The 21,311-nt window shown below is 41.3% G+C and overlaps 1 protein-coding gene across 4 annotated transcripts in view; it reads left to right on the forward strand.

Annotated features, from left to right (window-relative positions):
• Window positions 1-3,313: 3,313 nt before the first annotated feature.
• The window catches only part of Mug2 (murinoglobulin 2), a 72,833-nt gene continuing 54,835 nt past the window's right edge, over window positions 3,314-21,311 (forward strand). For 2 of the 4 annotated variants that reach the window (XM_039107979.2, XM_063286427.1), the window contains exons 1-6: window positions 3,314-3,482; window positions 4,623-4,806; window positions 11,760-11,919; window positions 12,027-12,079; window positions 20,611-20,631; window positions 20,898-21,066. In XM_039107979.2, the coding sequence (XP_038963907.1) occupies window positions 3,397-3,482; window positions 4,623-4,806; window positions 11,760-11,919; window positions 12,027-12,079; window positions 20,611-20,631; window positions 20,898-21,066 (673 nt within the window). In that variant the 5' untranslated portion in view covers window positions 3,314-3,396. The remainder of the gene's footprint in view (window positions 3,483-4,622; window positions 4,807-11,759; window positions 11,920-12,026; window positions 12,080-20,610; window positions 20,632-20,897; window positions 21,067-21,311) is intronic. The other 2 variants (NM_001395728.1, XM_039107980.2) reach the window with 2 other exon arrangements.

A 21,311-nucleotide genomic window follows, 5' to 3' on the forward strand; every position in this document is an offset into this window, starting at 1 on the left:
TTACAGATGAGGCCCATTCCTTCTGTCATAATTTATAATCTATTGCCATGTCAAAATATCATGATCAAGGTAATTTATAAGGGAAAACATTAAATGTTGAGGCTCCCAGTCAAGAAAATTAGAGTCTGCAATCCTTATTGAGGAGAACATGGCAATAAGCAGACAGGTATGAGTCTAAAAGAGTGCTGAGAGCTCATCTCTAAGAGAAGACTGACTTTCACGCATCTAGGAAGTGGGTCTGATAGCCCATGCCCACAGTGACACATCTACTCCAACAGGGCCATACCTTCTAATAGTGCCTTTCCCTGGCTGAGAATATGTAAACCATCATACCTCCTCAAGACAAAGGTTACCTAGTTTTATGAAATATGAGAGAAATTAATCCCTGATAAATGAGGTCGCAAGAGCAACTATGAATGCCTTCCATTTAACTAGGTTACTTCTCTTGAACACCTCCAGGGCACAAAGTTTCTTATGCTATGAGGCCATCGCTTGACCCTCGATATGTTCATCCCTGTGTCCATTTCAGACAGAATATCTACCCTAGATATTAAAGACACAACTTTTAATGCTTGTCTCCCCCCTCTCCTCATATTTAAAATGACTAGAAATTGATAATAACCCATGGTGTTTCTCAGTTTGGAGGCTTTCCTTAGTCATACACTCTAGACAATGCAGAGACCATATTCTACCACTAGCTTGTCCTGCAAGTTGTACAGAGCTGCAAAGAACATTGGACATAGCACTGAGTTTTTAAGCCAAATACTCTGTGGATTAACTTAGGCCCGTGAGAGAAGACATGCATTAGGAATATAGCCAAAAAGACTGTCCTTCTTGTGTCATGGATGAGAGCTCACTAGAAAAAAGCTAATGCAAACTTCAGGACATGAGCTTAGAATTCTTTATGACTTAAGAGCCTTGCATGGCAGTGGTGTGCCTATAATCCTACTTCTATGGAGTTAGAAGGAGACCAATCCCTTAGGATTCCTGTGTTAGATGGTCTAAGCTAATTTATAACTTTCAACATCAAGAAAAGGGTCTCCATAAGCAAGATAAAAAGTGGCACAATACTCTTGTCCTATACACAAATGAGTACACACATTCAAGTACTATAACCAGACATAGAAACTTAGACACACATACTCAGATACACACAAACAGACATACACATAAACAAACACACATTCACACAAACAAACACCACACACAGACACACACACACACACACACACACACACACACACGCACACACACTCACACACAGAGGCTTGAAAAAGAGGAAAAAGAGAACACTATTGATTAACATTTCATCTTTCTGAAATGACAGTTCTTAACCAGCACCAGATACTCATGGTGCCAGAACAGAATCTGAGAGCATTCTCAAGATGTAGCTATGAATTACACTAGTAAGGGGATTATAAAGGCAAAACTCACAAGGGTATCTACTTCCTGCTTATGTGCAACCAGCCACACATCTGACCTATATGCAGAAAAGCACACATCTTTCATGCTGTCAGAGGCAAGCAAGTTTGTTTACAGGACTGAAAACACCTGATTTGTTATCTTACATAAACAAATCAGGTAATTCCAGGTATAATTTTCTCATTCTAGAAAAGACATTTCTCCTCGGCCGACTGAGCTCCCAGGTTAGAGCCATTTTGTTTTATATTATTTTAATCTTTTAAACATATTATTCATCACACCATGTTCTATTTTTTTCTGATAGTTTTTGTTTGTTTTCCATATGTCTAGGAAATAAGTGTCTCTTGATCGACATACCTTAGACATAACCGATATTTTTAAGTTAAAATATAAAACTACCTCTGTATTTTTCCCACTGTTGTTTTTATTTCTTGTGTTAGTATCTTCGCACATAACTTGAAGCAATAAAATGAACAATACGTCTTAATACATGTCCTGTTTCCCTCATACCTGAGTGTCTCTGACTCTCATGGTCAATGTGAGAGACCAGACCATCTCCAGCATGGGTTCAGGCTCTATCTTAAAGGATCTGACCTGCTCTCTTCCTCCCTTCTTACCCCCTCTTGTTCTATGTTCTTCACTGCTCTTGTCCCCAAACCCCGCCCCCCTCCATGTGCCCATGACCGGCTATCTTTTCGTTTTTTTTTTTCTACTCTTCTCTCATTAAACCCCTACACCTGGGAAAAACCAAGTATCTGAACTAAGGTTGAACTCAAGTTAACCAGCAAGCCTGCATCTAGCACAAGCTTCCTATTGATTAATTTGGGTACAGAGGTCAATCAGAGAAATACATAAGTTTTGTGCTGTTTTTCCCTTCAAACCAAGGCATATGTCTGTGAAAGTTCTAGCTGTCCTGGACTAGCTTTGTAGACCAGGCTCTCCCCTCAAAATCACAGAGATGTGCCTGCCTCTGCCTCCTGAGTTTTGGGGCTAACGGCATGCACCAGCATGCCAGGCATGAGTTTTAATTTTTTCATCGCTTACATGCTTGCATTACATTCCCTTCTAGCATGTTCTTTCTTTCTACTCAGTGTCTCAACATTAAAGTTGATTCAGCTTATGCTATACCTCCCTCTCAAACCAATGTCACAGGATCATTGCAAAACTAAACAGCCCTCTGACCTAGACTAGAAATTCTAATGTGGTTCCCAACTCATACCTTAATAACCTTCCAAAGGAATGGAGCTGTGTCCCAAATATTGATACCTCATCATTTTATACAATCACCTGTAATTGCACAGGTTACACTGGCCTCCTAGTAAACCGCAGAGATAGAAGATCAGGTTTGTGGGTTTCTGTTCTAACAAAGAAGATTTATGCACAGTGACTTGTAACAGGGGAGTTTTTGAGCTTGCCCAGTATCCACAGTCCCCTTTTTATACACAAGACCCAGAAAAGTAGATACTTGAACAGAGACAGGAGAACTTAAAATCTCCAACCCGGACCACTCTAGTGACTCTCAAATAAGAAAGGAGAGAAACGGAGATGCCACATCCCAGAGCGTGCTACTAGATTCTAAGTGAGTAGAAGAGAGTGAGGTGGTAAATGTCACACAATCATAGCAGAGTCATGCACGGAGAAGGCTTACTGGTCATTAAGATGAGAAAGTCTGCTCTAATTCAGACCAAGCAAAATCTGTGGCCTTGATCCTTTACCAACACTGTCGACAGATCCCCTGGCACCTTTCCTGCAACTGTTGTAATTTATTTGAGTTGTGCTCTGGCCACCACTGAACACAGTGACATTCACAGAGAACAAATATTCTATTTTGCTTTTTGAACACCTTGGGCAGAGTTCTGTTTACAGAGAGGACTCATAAATAAGCTGCTGTGGATTGGAGGACTCTGGAAACAGTGTTAAGGAAAAGAATAGCATAAGCTTTGTCCTGTCGTCCTGTCCTCTTGTCCTTCCATCATGTGGAAGAATAGAGAGGCTCAGCTGTGCCTTTTTTCAGTTCTGCTTGCTTTCCTACCTTCTGCTTCCTTACTCTTTGGAAATTCGTGAGTACCACCAAGGCCCTCTTCCACATTATCCCTCCTCCAATCAGAAACTATCCATTTCCGTTCACAGTTCCTTCCCTTGAAAATCTCCTAAAATTCTTTTTGCTTTTTAATTAACAATTATATATATTTTATCATACGATTCTAGGTGATCTTTTTTCCAACTCTAAAGCAACCAGTGTTAAACTGAGGTGTGCTGTGATTCGGAATAATGTTGCTCTTATTACTGAACAAGTAGTATCTCAAATCCCAATCATCAGAGACATTCTCAGCTGTTGAAACTATTTAATCACTTTGAAAATAAGCATTTAATTGAGTGGCATCCTTGGTTGGGAATGTGTAGCCTTTGGTTTACCCTTCAGATAGATTTAGATGTCTGGCACATCAGAACCCTGTGGATGTTTGTGTCCTAAAACAATACTCTCCTTATATATCAAAGACTTTGGAACTTGTTATTTGATGGCCATAATAACCATATAATTAGGATTATATTGTTGAGTGATTTTATTTGTATCTGTGATCATAAAAATTATATTTAAGGTGGTAAAAATGAAAAGAAAGCTAGTGATATTTTTGCATACTGTGATATAGCAATGACCAACTAGATTTTGGGGGGCAAAAATTTCTAATTATAGGAAAAGGTAGAGAATGATTCCTACAGATAGCCTTTGGCACTTGCTCAAGTATAACATAGGTGAATTATACCAGTGTGAATTTCACAGTCACATTATAAATCATCAGTTGAAAAGTACCCCAAAATAAAAACCGGGTATTGAGTTATTTTTACAGATTAAAAATGTTAATGAAAAAAATCTTGATAAATTTCTATAAAAATAACAATTATTCCTCCCGGATTTTCATTTAAAAAAGTAGAAACTTTCTAGAACGTGCATGCTGGTTGCTTAGTGAAGGGAGTACATGCCATTCAAACCTGCCCTGGCAGGTATCACTGCTGAAGCTGGTGATTGACGAGTTAATAATTGTCTTTCCACTCTGCTGTGTGACAAACTGTGACACTGCCACACTGTCAACCTGCCATCTCAGACTGTTGAAACATGGATGGTAATGGTGACTGTGATGAAACTCCAGTTATAGACAATGACATCTGTCGTCAGCTGTGCGGAACCCCTTCCTTTCCAGGAAGTATATGGTGCTGGTCCCTTCCCAGCTCTACACCGAGACCCCTGAGAAAATCTGCCTGCATCTATACCATCTGAATGAGACAGTGACTGTGACAGCTTCCTTGATATCTCAAAGGGGAACGAGAAAACTGTTCGATGAGCCTGTGGTTGACAAGGACTTGTTCCACTGTGTTTCCTTCACTGTGAGTACTAAGTACCAGTCCTGATTTGTTTACATACTTATGCACATGCGTGTGAGTATGTACATACAATACCCATACATGTTTCCAAAAAAAGGTTAATCTAAAAATATATCTGTGAACTCAAAACAATAGGAATTTAGAGCATTTATCCAAAAAACAAATAGAATACATCATCTCACCCCGAACTGAGAAGGTTCAATACTTGTCCCATTGAATTCCCTCAAAAAAGCCCACATCCCAGAGAAAGAAAGGGTTCTCCAGTTCATAGCACTTCCTGGTGCTGAGTTAGTAAACTTTCAAACAGCACTGATCAAATTAGGACCACAGCTCCTATGCATAATCCTGAGATCCTGAATAAGGGCTGGGTTTCTTCTTCAGGACCTCTCTTCAAGACTTAATTCCTACCACGGTTAAAACATTACCATTCTCTCTACCTCAGTTTCAGAGTTAGAGCTAAGTTTCTCTCATGTCTTAGAGTTAATTTTCTTTCTTTTTTATTAACTTGAGTATTTCTTATATACATTTCAAGTGTTATTCCCTTTCCCGGTTTCCGGGCAAACATCCCCCTCCCCCCTCCCCTTCCTTATGGGTGTTCCCCTCCCAACCCTCCCCCCATTGCCGCCCTCCCCCCAACAGTCTAGTTCACTGGGGGTTCAGTCTTAGCAGGACCCAGGGCTTCCCCTTCCACTGGTGCTCTTACTAGGATATTCATTGCTACCTATGGGGTCAGAGTCCAGGGTCAGTCCATGTATAGTCTTTAGGTAGTGGCTTAGTCCCTGGAAGCTCTGGTTGCTTGGCATTGTTGTTCATATGGGGTCTCGAGCCCCTTCAAGCTCTTCCAGTTCTTTCTCTGATTCCTTCAACAGGGGTCCTATTCTCAGTTCAGTGGTTTGCTGCTGGCATTCGCCTCTGTATTTGCTGTATTCTGGCTGTGTCTCTCCGGAGCGATCTACATCCGGCTCCTGTCGGTCTGCACTTCTTTGCTTCATCCATTTTGTCTAATTGGGCGGCTGTATATGTATGGGCCACATGTGGGGCAGACTCTGAATGGGTGTTCCTTCAGTCTCTGTTTTAATCTTTGCCTCTCCCTTCCCTGCCAAGGGTATTCTTTTTCCTCATTTAAAGAAGGAGTGAAGCATTCACATTTTGATCATCCGTCTTGAGTTTCGTTTGTTCTAGGGATCTAGGGTAATTCAAGCATTTGGGCTAATAGCCACTTATCAATGAGTGCATACCATGTATGTCTTTCTGTGAATGGGTTAGCTCACTCAGGATGATATTTTCCAGTTCCAACCATTTGCCTACGAATTTCATAAACTCGTTGTTTTTGATAGCTGAGTAATATTCCATTGTGTAGATGTACCACATTTTCTGTATCCATTTTTCTGTTGAAGGGCATCTGGGTTCTTTCCATTTTCTGGCTATTATTAATAAGGCTGCGATGAACATAGTGGAGCACGTGTCTCTTTTGTATGTTGAGGAATCTTTTGGGTATATGCCCAAGAGAGGTATAGCTGGATCCTCAGGCAGTTCAATGTCCAATTGTCTGAGGAACCTCCAGACTGATTTCCAGAATGGTTTTACCAGTCTGCAATCCCACCAACAATGGAGGAGTGTTCCTCTTTCTCCACATCCTCGCCAGCATCTGCTGTCACCTGAGTTTTTGATCGTAGCCATTCTCACTGGTGTGAAGTGAAATCTCAGGGTTGTTTTGATTTGCATTTCCCTTATGACTAAAGATGTTGAAATTTCTTTAGGTGTTTCTCAGCCATTCGGCATTCCTCAGCTGTGAATTCTTTGTTTAGCTCTGAACCCCATTTTTAATAGGGTTATTTGTTTCCCTGCGGTCTAACTTCTTGAGTTCTTTGTATATTTTGGATATAAGGCCTCTATCTGTTGTAGGATTGGTAAAGATCTTTTCCCAATCTGTTGGTTGCCGTTTTGTCCTAACCACAGTGTCCTTTGCCTTACAGAAGCTTTGCAGTTTTATGAGATCCCATTTGTCGATTCTTGATCTTAGAGTATAAGCCATTGGTGTTTTGTTCAGGAAATTTTTTCCAGTGCCCATGTGTTCGAGATGCTTCCCTAGTTTTTCTTCTATTAGTTTGAGTGTGTCTGGTTTGATGTGGAGGTCCTTGATCCACTTGGACTTAAGCTTTGTACAGGGTGATAAGCATGGATCGATCTGCATTCTTCTACATGTTGACCTCCAGTTGAACCAGCACCATTTGCTGAAAATGCTATCTTTTTTCCATTGGATGGTTTTGGCTCCTTTGTCAAAAATCAAGTGACCATAGGTGTGTAGGTTCATTTCCGGGTCTTCAATTCTATTCCATTGGTCTATCTGTCTGTCTCTGTACCAATACCATGCAGTTTTTATCACTATTGCTCTGTAATACTGCTTGAGTTCAGGGATAGTGATTCCCCCTGAAGTCCTTTTATTGTTGAGGATAGCTTTAGCTATCCTGGGTTTTTTGTTATTCCAGATGAATTTGCAAATTGTTCTGTCTAACTCTTTGAAGAATTGGATTGGTATTTTGATGGGGATTGCATTGAATCTGTAGATTGCTTTTGGTAAAATGGCCATTTTTACTATATTAATCCTGCCAATCCATGAGCATGGGAGATCTTTCCATCTTCTGAGGCCTTCTTCAATTTCTTTCCTCAGTGTCTTGAAGTTCTTATTGTACAGATCTTTTACTTGCTTGGTTAAAGTCACACCGAGGTACTTTATATTATTTGGGTCTATTATGAAGGGTGTCGTTTCCCTAATTTCTTTCTCGGCTTGTTTCTCTTTTGTATAGGGGAAGGCAACTGATTTATTTGAGTTAATTTTATACCCAGCCACTTTGCTGAAGTTGTTTATCAGCTTTAGTAGTTCTCTGGTGGAACTTTTGGGATCACTTAAATATACTATCATGTCATCTGCAATTAGTGATATTTTGACCTCTTCTTTTCCGATCTGTATCCCCTTGACATCCTTTTGTTGTCTGATTGCTCTGGCTAGAACTTCAAGAACTATATTGAATAAGTAGGGAGAGAGTGGGCAGCCTTGTCTAGTCCCTGATTTTAGTGGGATTGCTTCAAGTTTCTCTCCATTTAGTTTAATGTTAGCAACTGGTTTGCTGTATATGGCTTTTCAGGTTTAGGTATGGGCCTTGAATTCCTATTCTTTCCAGGACTTTTATCATGAAGGGGTGTTGAATTTTGTCAAATGCTTTCTCAGCATCTAATGAAATGATCATGTGGTTCTGTTCTTTCAGTTTATTTATATAATGGATCACGTTGATGGTTTTCCATATATTAAACCATCCCTGCATGCCTGGGATGAAGCCTACTTGATCATGGTGGATGATTGTTTTGATGTGCTCTTGAATTCGGTTTGCCAGAATTTTGTTGAGTATTTTTGCGTCGATATTCATAAGGGAAATTGGTCTGAAGTTCTCTTTCTTTCTTGTGTCTTTGTGTGGTTTAGGTATAAGAGTAATTGTGGCTTTGTAGAAGGAATTCGGTAGTGCTCCATCTGTTTCAATTTTGTGGAATAGTTTGGATAATATTGGTGTGAGGTCTTCTATGAAGGTTTGATAGAATTCTGCACTAAACCCGTCTGGACCTGGGCTCTTTTTGGTTGGGAGACCTTTAATGACTGCTTCTATTTCCTTAGGAGTTATGGGGTTGTTTAACTGGTTTATCTGTTCCTGATTTAACTTCGATACCTGGTATCTGTCTAGGAAATTGTCCATTTCCTGAAGATTTTCAAGTTTTGTTGAATATAGGTTTTTATAGTAAGATCTGATGATTTTTTGAATTTCCTCTGAATCTGTAGTTATGTCTCCCTTTTCATTTCTGATTTTGTTAATTTGGACGCACTCTCTGTGTCCTCTCGTTAGTCTGGCTAAGGGTTTATCTATCTTGTTGATTTTCTCAAAGAACCAACTTTTGGTTCTGTTGATTCTTTCTATGGTCCTTTTTGTTTCTACTTGGTTGATTTCAGCTCTGAGTTTGATTATTTCCTGCCTTCTACTCCTCCTGGGTGTATTTGCTTCTTTTTGTTCTAGAGCTTTTAGGTGTGCTGTCAAGCTGCTGACATATGCTCTTTCCTGTTTCTTTCTGCAGGCACTCAGCGCTATGAGTTTTCCTCTTAGCACAGCTTTCATTGTGTCCCATAAGTTTGGGTATGTTGTACCTTCATTTTCATTAAATTCTAAAAAGTTTTTAATTTCTTTCTATATTTCTTCCTTGACCAGGTTATCATTGAGTAGAGCATTGTTCAATTTCCACGTATATGTGGGCATTCTTCCCTTATTGTTCTTGAAGACCAGTTTTAGGCCGTGGTGGTCCGATAGCACGCATGGGATTATTTCAATCTTTCTGTACCTGTTGAGGCCCGTTTTTTGACCAATTATATGGTCAATTTTGGAGAAAGTACCATGAGGAGCTGAGAAGAAGGTATATCCTTTTGCTTTAGGATAGAATGTTCTATAAATATCCGTTAGGTCCATTTGGCTCATGACTTCTCTTAGTCTGTCGACATCACTGTTTAATTTCTGTTTCCATGATCTGTCCATTGATGAGATTGGGGTGTTGAAATCTCCCACTATTATTGTGTGAGGTGCAATGTGTGTTTTGAGCTTTAGTAAGGTTTCTTTTACTTATGTAGGTGCCCTTGTATTTGGGGCATAGATATTTAGGATTGAGAGTTCATCTTTGTGGATTTTTCCTTTGATGAATATGAAGTGTCCTTCCTTATATTTTTTGATGACCTTTAGTTGGAAATTGATTTTATTTGATATTAGAATGGCTACTCCAGCTTGCTTCTTCTGACCATTCGCTTGGAAAGTTGTTTTCCAGCCTTTCACTCTGAGGTAGTGTCTGTCTTTGTCTCTGAGGTGTGTTTCCTGTAGGCAGCAGAATGCAGGGTCCTCGTTGCGTATCCAGTTTGTTAATCTATGTCTTTTTATTGGGGAGTTGAGGCCATTGATATTGAGAGATATTAAGGAATAGTGATTATTGCTTCCCGTTATATTCATATTTGGATGTGAGGTTATGTTTGTGTGCTTTCATTCTCTTTGTTTTGTTGCCAAGACGATTAGTTTCTTGCTTCTTCTAGGGTATAGCTTGCCTCCTTATGTTGGGCTTTACCATTTATTATCCTTTGTAGTGCTGGATTTGTAGAAAGATATTGTGTAAATTTGGTTTTGTCATGGAATATCTTGGTTTCTCCATCAATGTTAATTGAGAGTTTTGCTGGATACAGTAACCTGGGCTGGCATTTGTGTTCTCTTAGGGTCTGTATGACATCAGTCCAGGATCTTCTGGCCTTCATAGTTTCTGGCGAGAAGTCTGGTGTGATTCTGATAGGTCTGCCTTTATATGTTACTTGACATTTTTCCCTTACTGCTTTTAATATTCTTTCTTTATTTTGTGTGTTTGGTATTTTGACCATTATGTGACGGGAGGTGTTTCTTTTCTGGTCCAATCTATTTGGAGTTCTGTAGGCTTCTTGTATGTCTATGGGTATCTCTTTTTTTAGGTTAGGGAAGTTTTCTTCTATGATTTTGTTTAAGATATTTACTGGTCCTTTGAGCTGGGAATCTTCACTCTCTTCTATACCTATTATCCTTAGGTTTGATCTTCCCATTGAGTCCTGAATTTCCTGTATGTTTTGGACCAGTAGCTTTTTCCGCTTTACATTATCTTTGAGAGTTGAGTCAATGATTTCTATGGAATCTTCTGCTCCTGAGATTCTCTCTTCCATCTCTCGTATTCTGTTGGTGAAGCTTGTATCTACAGCTCCTTGTCTCTTCTTTTGGTTTTCTATATCCAGGGTTGTTTTCTTGTGTTCTTTCTTGATTGCTTCTATTTCTTTTTTAATTCCTTCAACTGTTTGATTGTGTTTTCCTGGAATTCTTTCAGGCATTTTTGCGATTCCTCTCTGTAGGCTTCTACTTGTTTATTAATGTTTTCCTGTGTTTCTCTAAGGGAGTTCTTCACGTCTTTCTTGAAGTCCTCCAGCATCATGATCAAATATGATTTTGAAACTAGATCTTGCTTTTCTGGTGTGTTTGGACATTCCATGTTTGTTTTGGTGGGAGAATTGGGCTCCGATGATGCCATGTAGTCTTGGTTTCTGTTGCTTGGGTTCCTGCGCTTGCCTCTCGCCATTGGATTATCTCTAGTGTTACTTTGTTCTGCTATTTCTGACAGTGGCTAGACTGTCCCTATAAGCCTGTGTGTCAGGAGTGTGGTAGACCTGTTTTACTGTTTTCTTTCAGCCAGTTATGGGGACAGAGTGTTCTGCTTTCGTGCGTGTAGTTTTTCCTCTGTACAGGTCTTCAGCTGTTCCTGTGGGCCTGTGTCTTGAGTTCACCAGGCAGGTCACTTGCAGCATACAAGTTGGTCTTACCTGTGGTCCCGAGGCTCAAGTTCGCTCGTGGGGTGCTGCCCACGGGCTCTCTGCAGCGGCAGCAACCAGGAAGACCTGTGCCACCCCTTCCGGGAGCTTCAGTGCACCAGGGTTCCAGATGGTCTTTGGCTTTTTCCTCTGGCGTCCAAGATGTGTGTGCAGAGAGCAGTCTCTTCTGGTTTCCCAGGCTTGTCTGCCTCTCTGAAGGTTTAGCTCTCCCTCCCACGGGATTTGGGTGCAGAGAACTGTTTATCCTATCTGTTTCCTTCAGGTTCCGGCGGTCGAGTTAATTTTCAATGAAGATTATATTTACTCTGTAAAAATGACTGTTTTTATTGTTCACATAAACTCCCACTGACATACAGAAAATGATTTTTCTTTTCATCCCTTTCTTTTCCTGACAATTTTTTCCCTCCATGTAATACTTAAACAGAAACTGATGGAGCCTCCACCTCTTTCCTGGGAGGTGGAAGGAGAAAAGGTTAATGAGGTAATGTAAGAAAGGTAGAGGGAGATGGTGAAGGGTCTGTGTTCCTGTTGTTCTCAGATCCCTAGATTGCCCTCTTCTGAAGAGGAGGAGTCACTCGACATCAACATTGAAGGGGCAAAGCATAAATTCAGCAAAAGGCATGTGGTGCTTGTGAAGAACAAAGAAAGTGTTGTCTTTGTCCAGACTGATAAGCCCATGTACAAGCCAGGACAGTCAGGTATGAAGCTCCACAGTGGGCAAAGGAATTAAGACACCAACCTAAACATGGTGTGAAGAAGGTCTGGGTCTTTGGAACTCACTAGAAAATTCTTTCTCTTTTTCCAGTTAAATTTCGGGTTGTCTCTATGGATAAAAATCTATACCCCCTGAAGGAGTTGGTGAGTTTTTACACGTGGGTATTGGTTGGTTCTTCAAGACAAAATGTCAGAGCAATATTCTAATTTCCAGCTCCTTCTGGGACATGAGTTAGCCTTTTTTTCTATTCTGTTCTTTTGCCTATTTATACCCCTTACTCTTTTACCTTTGGCTTCCTTATATGTGACTGTTCTTCTTTGGACTCCATTACTGGATAAGTATCTCTGGGTTTTCTTCATACTCTGTGGAGACTTATACTGTATAGAACCTTTTAGGTTTTTCATTCATTTCTTTTGCAGATTCTGTTACTTTGTGCCATCCCTCAGAAATCCATTCCTAGTGTAACAGGGATATTTTTCAAACAGTCTCTATTATTTTTAGAACTTTGTATTTAACACTTGGGTTCTTCACTAGATGGATTCTTCTAAGAATAAAATTGCATTTCAATCTCTTGTGCTCTGTGCTTAGGCCAGTTGTGTGTATCTGTGTTAAATATTCTGTCCTATGAATAGACGGTTCTTTGAAGAGGGATGAGGGATGCTTGAATCTAGAAACATAAAGATAAATCAGCAACAGTTGGCTTAAAACTGTGACCTCTAGCACAATGATAGTGTGTTCTCACATGGGGCCTATGATGCATAAAGCCTATGATTCCAAGTGTGTGGGTTTCATCTTTCACAGATTGGACTTAAGTCCAGTCAGACAATGGTTAGTTACTTCCTTGTCATTTGTGCCACTATTGTGCCACCAGTGGGCATGTCTTACCTGGACAGTGGTTCTCATAGTTTATAGGCTTCATAACTGGGTGAGGTTGCTTGTTATCTCCCCCCACTGATACTATGCATCACACCTTCTAGCTATATGGAAACCAGCCCATAGGGGTGATGGTTCCCATCTGTACCAGCTTTACTGTAGAATATGAAATCCTAAATTAGACATCTAAATCCCATCCTCCCTCCCAAGACACCAAGATTATTGTGTCATGAGGAAAGAAAAACCGTAAGAGGCAGAGGTGAATCCTGTTAGATCCAGAATGCATGCAAGGGAACAATCCCTAACACAGCATGGTGGCTGCACATATGAACTTACAGTTGCATTAGCATACACAAGCATATGCAAAACACTGCTATGGAGAGGGGAGATGGACACGAAGTCCAAACCCTAGCTGAGGAGTTCTTGTTAGGACAGCTACTGGGAGAAAGTCAGTTATCTTTACTAGGATAGACCCTGCTAAGTCAACCATCCTCCAGTGGAAGTCCACTCCAAGAATATAAGGGTATGCAGCACAAATTGTACTTAATGGATAGAGAAAAAGGAGAGAACACTAATCCAGTATGTAGGGAAAGGAAGTAGATCCAGAAGGGATAAAAATCATTAGAAAATACTGTTTAAAAAATCTTAAAAGAAAACTTAAAAAATAAACAAAATCTCAATCAGCTTTTACTTAATTTGTTCTTTACAAATAGAAAATTACAATAGACACAATTTTTTGGAGACTCTAAAAGTTCTACTTATCCCAATAATCTGTTGTAAAATTTTTATCAAATATATATTTTTCTTTTTTCTATGATTTATTCTTCTCTTCCAAAACATCGTGACCTTAGCTTCCCTTCCCCCTGCTCCTCCTAGTCTCCCCGCAACCTCCCCTTTGCTCCAAATCAATTTCCCTTCAGAAAAAAATAGCCCTCCCAGTGTTATCAACTGAATATGGCACAACAAGATACAATACGTCTAGGTACAAACCTTCATATAAAGGCTGGGCAAGACAACACAGTATGGGATAGAGGGTCCCAAGGGCAGGCAAAAGAGTCAAAGACTCCCAGTCCCACTGTTAGGACTCCCACAAACACCCTGAGCTAAACCAGCACTGTATGCAGAGAATCTAGCACAGAGCCCACAGGGCTCCATGATTGTCACTTTAGTCTCTGTGAACTCCTATGGGTCATGGTTTACTGATTCTGAGGGCTACATTCTCTTGATGTTCTTGACCCCTCTATCTCCTACAATCCTTCCTCCCACTTTTTCAGGGTTTCCCAATCTCTGCCTATTGTTTGGATGTGGATCTTTGCATCTGCTCCCATAAGTTTCTGGGGGAAAGCCTTGCTAAAGATGACTGAGCTGGACACTGGCCATTTGAGTATAGCAGGATATCATTAGGAATCATTTCATTGACCCTTTCCCCCTCAGTTAGTCGAGTTTGGTTCTATACAAGGTCCCTGAACCATCTAGCTTCTCATTCCTGGCCTTCTAAGCAGTATGGGGCATGGGCTCCCTCTCATGCCTTGGGCTTCAAGTTAGGGCAGTCATTAGTTGGCTGCTCCCACAAGCTCTGAGCCACCACTGCCTTGGCACATCTTGCTGGTAGGACAGGGGTGAGTCAAAGGTTTTGTGGCTGGGTTGGTGTCAAAATCTCTTCACTAAGAGCCTTGCCTGGTCATAGAAGATGGCCCCATATTATCCATTACTTGGAGTCCTCACAAAGGTCACCCTCATAGATTCCAGGAAGTTTCCACATCATCCCCCAAATGTCTCCTATTCCAATCATCTCACCCTACACTCTCTCCCTCCTCCTCTCCCTTCCTGACCTGATCCCTCCTGTTTCATTCCCCACCCTCCTTGAGTCCACCTGCAAAATCTATTCTGTTTTCTCTTCCCAGGAAGATCCATGTATCCCCTAAAGTCCTCCTTGTTAATTAACCTGTCTGGGACTGTGGATTCAAATATAATTACCTTTTACTTTACAGCTAATGTCTGCTTATAAGAGACATCATGTTTGTCTTTCTCTGTCTGGATTGCCTCAACTTAGGATCATTATGTCTAGTTCCATCATTCATTTGTGTGTGTGTGTGTGTGTGTGTGTGTGTGTGTGTGTGTGTGTATGTGTGTGTGCTTGATTCTGCTGGACAATCCGGCAATCTCCTTACCTATGACTATAAGCTTATAACACTGTAAACTTTCCATGTAGGTTGTCTTGGGTTTTATTATTCTTCTGCAACACCATGACTATGGCAACTCTTATAAAAAGACAAAAAACAAAAACATTTCATTGGGACTGGCTTACAATTTCAAAGGTTTAGTCCACTTTCATGGTTTGAAGCAGGCAGACATGGTACTATAGATGCTGGAAGTTCTACGTCTTAAACCGCAGACAGCACACTGTGCATAGGTTGAGCATTTGAGACCTCAAAGACCACCCACTCAGTAACATATTTCCACCAATGAGACCACACCTAGTTTATCAAGGTCACACCTCCTAATAGTGCCACTCCCTATGAGCCAAACATTTCAACACATGAGTCTTTGGAAGTCACTCCTACTCAAAACACCGCAGTTGTTGACTCACTTTCTAGTACTTTGTGTGGCTGTGTAGTACGTGTTCAGTTGTGTGTGTGTGTGTGTGTGTGTGTGTGTGTGTTTCCCAGAAGACAATCTGACAATCTCAGGTGTCAGTTTTAGGGTATCATTCAACCTGGGTTCTGAGTCACAGCCTCTGACTGCCCTGGGACTTGATGGTCAGGTTAGGCTGCCTGACCTGTGACCCCTTAAAAGCTGTCTGTTCTCCTTGCATCTCCATCTGGGATTACTGAAAATACTTGTGCATCCTAGGATGAAACCCAAGTCCTTACACTGGCAGCCAGAACATTGCCAACTGTGTCTCCCTTCCTTTGTTCACCTCCCCAAAGGAGAGTGGACATCATAGTTTCAATATTTCCTTTTTAATTAGTTAATTTACATCCCAAACACTGTTCCCCTTCCCAGTCCCTCCCTCAGAATCCCTCCCACTTCTCCCCTTCTCTGAAAGGATGAGGCCTCCCCTATGTATCTCCCCCACCATGGCACATCGAGTCTGCCAGATTAATCTCATCCTCTCCCACTGAGGCCAGACAAGGTAGCCATGAAGACTGAGCTGCCAATCTGCTACACATGGAATTGGGGATGTGAGGGGACGGAGGCTCATTCTAGCTTATGTATTCTCTTTGTCTGATGGCTCAGACTCTGAGAGCTCCCACGGTCGGGGTTTGTTGGTTCTGTTGGTCTTTACATGGGGTTTGTACTTCCTTTGTGACCTTCAATCCTTCAACCTACTCTTCCATAAGTGTTCCTGAGCTCCATCCAATGTTGTCAGTATCTGCATCTGCTTCACTAAGATGCTTGGTTGAGTCTCTCAGAGGAGTGCACTTCCATTTTTATTTAGAATAAATTCGCTTCCGTGAATAAATTTTTTCTTTGGAATTTCATCAACTGCTCCTGAATGTTTTATATAAATTTTACTATCAGGTTGCACTTCTACAGTCAGCCTTGGAGATTTGATTGACATATTAATAACATATTGCTTTTGAAAGAGTATGAATAATAACAACCTTTTCTCTCCAATGCATATATATCTATTATTTTAGATTTTTTATATATTCCTTATGGTTTGCAATATTCTTCTTAGGTATACTGGATTTCTTATCTGAGGTTAACTTATTCCTCAAACAATAGTTGTCATGAGTGAATGAATGTATAGAATTTATAATTTGTTGCCTAAATTTTCAGTGCAATTAAAATTTTTCTAAATGCCTCATTACTTTTTATCATGTTGATCTTGCTGGATTCACTAGTAAAACTGACTGACCTTGGATTCCAATACGTGTAGTGTGCTGGTTATAAGGTGGTCTCGCTATTACTGTTTAGGGTACATTTCTCTGCCACTTAAAGAATAAATGGCAGGAAAAACCTTGAGCACAGAGCAGACAAAAATCGGCCACTGAAGAAAGGCTTTTATCAGAGCCGAGGAAACACACACACACACTGAAGGGGGGGGAGGGAAGTAGAGAGGCAGGAAGGGAGGGAGGGAAGGAGAGAGGAGAGAGAGAGAGAGAGAGAGAGAGAGAGAGAGAGAGAGAGAGAGAGAGTAGACACATGGGTGAGAAGACTCTGTAGGAGGGGAGTGCGAACTCCTGTCTCTCTCTAAGACTGAGACCTTTAAGGATCTTTGAGATGTCTTCTTTCTTTAATTTACGGTTGATCAGTTTGATCAAAGACAGAAACTTTAGGGTAAACTTGTCCTGGTCTTAGCCTTGTGACAGACTGGTCTACTGCAGAGGTGCCCTAGTATTAGGAGGTAGAGCCCTAAGGCATTTTTCTGAGATCAGGAGTGTGAGGAAGAAAGCAGAATTTCACCATTTTTATGATCTGTTTTTGTTTCCTCTTTCAGTATTTCAACTTGCCTGGAACTGGTCTAATATTTAGTCCCCCAGTCGATAGTAACAGTTTTACTTCTTCACTCACCGTTTTTATAACTTAGTTTTCTTTGATGTCCATATAGGCCAGGGCCTCAAGGATGAGATTAAAGGATATCATATGTAGGACTTCTGTGAATAGTTTTTTACTTCACAAATTTAATTACTTTGCTGTGTCTATTGTTTTGTTTTATTTTGTTTTGTTTCACCATGTAATTCTGGCTGACCTGGAATATTGTATGTAGACCAGGATGGCTTGGAATTCATAGATATTCACCTGCCTCTGCTTCTGCCTCTGCCTCTGCCTCCGCCTCTGCCTAATATTTCTACTTTTAAAACATATGCCACCATGCCTGCCTGACTAAAGTGATGTTCTTAAAGTGTGTTAAGTCAATGAGTACCCCTTTCCCCCCCTTCGTTCATCCTAATCCTATAAAATTCAAACTTCAGTTTTCACCTTCCTTCCTCCCCCCCCTCCTCCTCCTCTTCCTCCTCTTCCTCCTCCTCCTCTGCCTCCTCCTCCTCCTCTTCCCCTCTTCCTCCTCTTCCTCCTCCTCCTCCTCTTCCCCCTCCTCCTCTTCCTCCTTCCCCCCCTCCTCCTCTTCCTCTTCCCCTCTTCCTCCTCTTCCTCCTCCTCCTCCTCCTCTTCCTCCTCCTCCTCTGCCTCCTCCTCCTCCTCTTCCCCTCTTCCTCCTCTTCCTCCTCCTCCTCCTCTTCCCCCTCCTCCTCTTCCTCCTTCCCCCCCCTCCTCCTCCTCCTCCTCTTCCCCTCTTCCTCCTCTTCCTCCTCTTCCTCCTCCTCCTCTTCCTCCTCCTCCTCCTCCTCCTCCTCCTCCTCCTCCTCCTCCTCCTCCATACTTAAAGGTGAAAGTGAAAACAGGAAGGAGAAGGTGTCTGTCCTATTAGCAGTTAGTTCAGAGGTCAGGAGATAAGTCACAAACATGGAGGGTGCCTTTTGTCCAGAAAGCAGGTTACACTGAGTGAAGCTTTTCTCGTTCCATCTGAATGTAGTATTTGTCTATGAATAAAAGCATAAGTCATTAAGAAGGCAGCTTAGCACCATGATTATTAAGTTAAACCAAAGTATCGTCCCCAGGCCCTGACCCTTGGGCTTAAGACTTCCGCAGTCATGGGTTGTTGACTGGGTTTTCAGTACCTGGTATGAACTCCATCTTGCAGAACCAAATTCAAACCTAATCAGGGATCAGTTGGTTGCCACCATAAAAGTTGTGCCGCTAGTGCATGGGCACATCTTACCTGGCAGGTCGGTGTTCTACACCATAGGGTTCTCAGCTGGATGAGACCATAGATGTCTGCTCTCCTGCAGCAATCTCTACACTACCTTGTAGCACCGAGAAAGCTGCTAAGCAGGGAGGAAGCCACAGTATCAGCTTCATTTCTCTCCACCATTTATCTAAGGTGTGCGGTGTCTTGCACAATAGAATATTATCAACTAGTTACTGCAGGCAATCAAGAAGAGTAACAAGATGCTTTATTGTTTCGGGGCATCTCTCTGGCCTCCCTGACAAACACGTCATTGAGTAATATCTCATGCCTAGCACTGAGACCTTTGTTTAGTGACCCTTGACCCTGAGGTACAGCATCATCTAGACATGCAATGCCTCTCCTTCTACCTTTCCTTTCAACTTATGTTTCTCAATTCCTGTGTACAGCAGTGAATTTCCACATGGCTTTTTCACAGATCCTTAGTATTGGTTAGCTCTCCTCTCTCCCTTCTCACACCTTCCCTTGCCTCTCTCCCCTCTCAAACCCTCCTGCTTCTCTTCTCACACCCTCCTCTCTCACCTTTCCCACCCTTCCCCTTCCCTCTCAAACCTTCCCCTCTCCCCTCTCCCTTCTCACACCCTCCCCCTTCCCTCTCACACTCTCACGTCTCACTTCTGTCTCTTCTCACCTCTCTCCCTCTCCTCTCCCACCTCCCACCCCACACACTCATCCCAGTTTCAACTTTCTGTCCCCCACCTAGTACACTGTGATTTCATGTCACCTGCATCACGCTATCTCCCCTACTTGAGGAATTTCCCACCTAGAAGGCAGCCTCCTCTAGTTTTTTTCCTTCCAAGGGTACTCCAGATTAAACACATAGCCCTAAATATTTGAATTGTGGAGCTACATTTGGGAAAGGACCTTTCTGAGCCTGCCTTACCTGTCTAATTTTTGCTGTTGTTGTTTTATCCATTGCATGTTTTCTGACTTCATGTTTTACAGTTGAATAAAATTCCATTTTGTACCCGTGTACCACATTTCCACCATTGCTGTCATGGTTTATTTTCCTAGGCTTTCAGAAGTGAGTTCAACATCACTAAAATTCCCTGACAACTGGATTGTCCTCTCCCTTGTTCACTGCTAGAAGTGGCTGTGTCTTCTTTAAGTTTATGCTCACCTGAAATACCTTGCCACTTCAGACAGCTCAGTTACTAAAGAACCTTTAATGGCTTTGTCCCTGTCTGTCTCTACTGTGTACACATCATCTAATTGATCAAAAACACTTCATCCACAGACACTCAGACCATTCAGCCCTTGCCCTGGTCAGCAGCAACTCTCCTGTGAAGCAAGAGTAGTGACTGAGTCATTTCTTTATATTTCTCAGTCAGAGTTAGGTACTGGTTTATTATGTTGAACTGTTTTCACAAGGTGAGTACTGACTACACAAGGTATTACCCTTTGTAGCTCATTATACAGGGAATGAGAAGGTGCTGCCTGGTGTATTGTGGGTATATATGGCTTACCCAGGACACCCCCAAGTTAGACATTTTGATTACATATATTTAAAGCTTCTAAAGACACTTCACATCAAAAATATTCCTGCTTTGGACATTAAATTTTGTAATCTCCATAAATGCTCAGGGTGGGTCTCCCAGAACATCAGAGAAATCATACTGATGATGTCCCTCAAATTTCTGTTTGTGAGTTCCAATCTATTGAGTGATTCGTAAGAGTTCTAGAAAATATACTGAAAAGTTCTCTTTGGTGGTGAATAGGCTTACACTTGACTTTCTTACTGGATATTAAGTTCATTAAATTTTGGCTGAAACTCCCATCCTAGGGCCTACTCTATAAATCTATTGAATTTGCTGTGTTGGGTGACATTTTTAAATCAGTGGTTCTTATCCTTCCTAATACTGCCATCCTGTGATGTAGTTTTTCATGTTGTGGTAGCCCCCAACCACATTTTCTATTATTTTTGTTGCTACTTCATAACCATAATTTTGATACTGTTATGAATGGTAATGTAAATAATTTTGAAAAGAGTTTTGCCAAAGGGGTTGTGACCCGCTGTTCTAACCTAACATTTTTCTTGTGTTTCAGTTTCCTCTGGCTTACATTGAGGTAAGAAATTTAAATGTTTCATAATCAGAGAGAAATCAATCTGATAAAAGTAACCTGATGGTGGAATGTTGTTGAATGTTGTTGGATCAGTAGCCCCCTGCCATTCGAGATAACTAGTTTGCTATTTCCCACTTCACTGTTATTTCTTTTTCCCCAAAGAAATATAACTGAGTTCCCAAGTGCTTCTATCACCAGCACAGTGATCCTAGAAGCATTGTTATACTTAACACTACAATAACTTAGAAAATTTACACCCTCATTCACAGGATCCGAAAATGAACCGAATTATGCAGTGGCAAGACGTTAAGACTGAGAATGGGCTTAAGCAACTGTCCTTCAGCCTGTCAGCAGAGCCCATTCAGGGCCCCTACAAGATAGTGGTTCTCAAACAGTCAGGAGTGAAGGAAGAGCATTCCTTCACCGTCATGGAATTCGGTATGGATTGGGGAAACCAAAAAGAGAACGTGGGTATCATAGGTTTCTTTGGGTTTTAGGCTGGGTTTCATCTGACTCTAGCTAAGGCTATTCATCTCCCAACTTCCAGAAAGTCCTGGGATTTTTCAGAAGCAAATTACTTGTTTTGTTGTTTTTCTGTTTGTTTGTTTAATCAAGTAGATACCCCTGTGGTTTGCAAGAAGTGATATAGCACATAACCACTCAACATTCTAACTTTATTGGGG

The sequence above is a fragment of the Rattus norvegicus genome, chromosome 4 (assembly GCF_036323735.1).
Source record: "Rattus norvegicus strain BN/NHsdMcwi chromosome 4, GRCr8, whole genome shotgun sequence".
Lineage (NCBI taxonomy): Eukaryota > Metazoa > Chordata > Mammalia > Rodentia > Muridae > Rattus > Rattus norvegicus.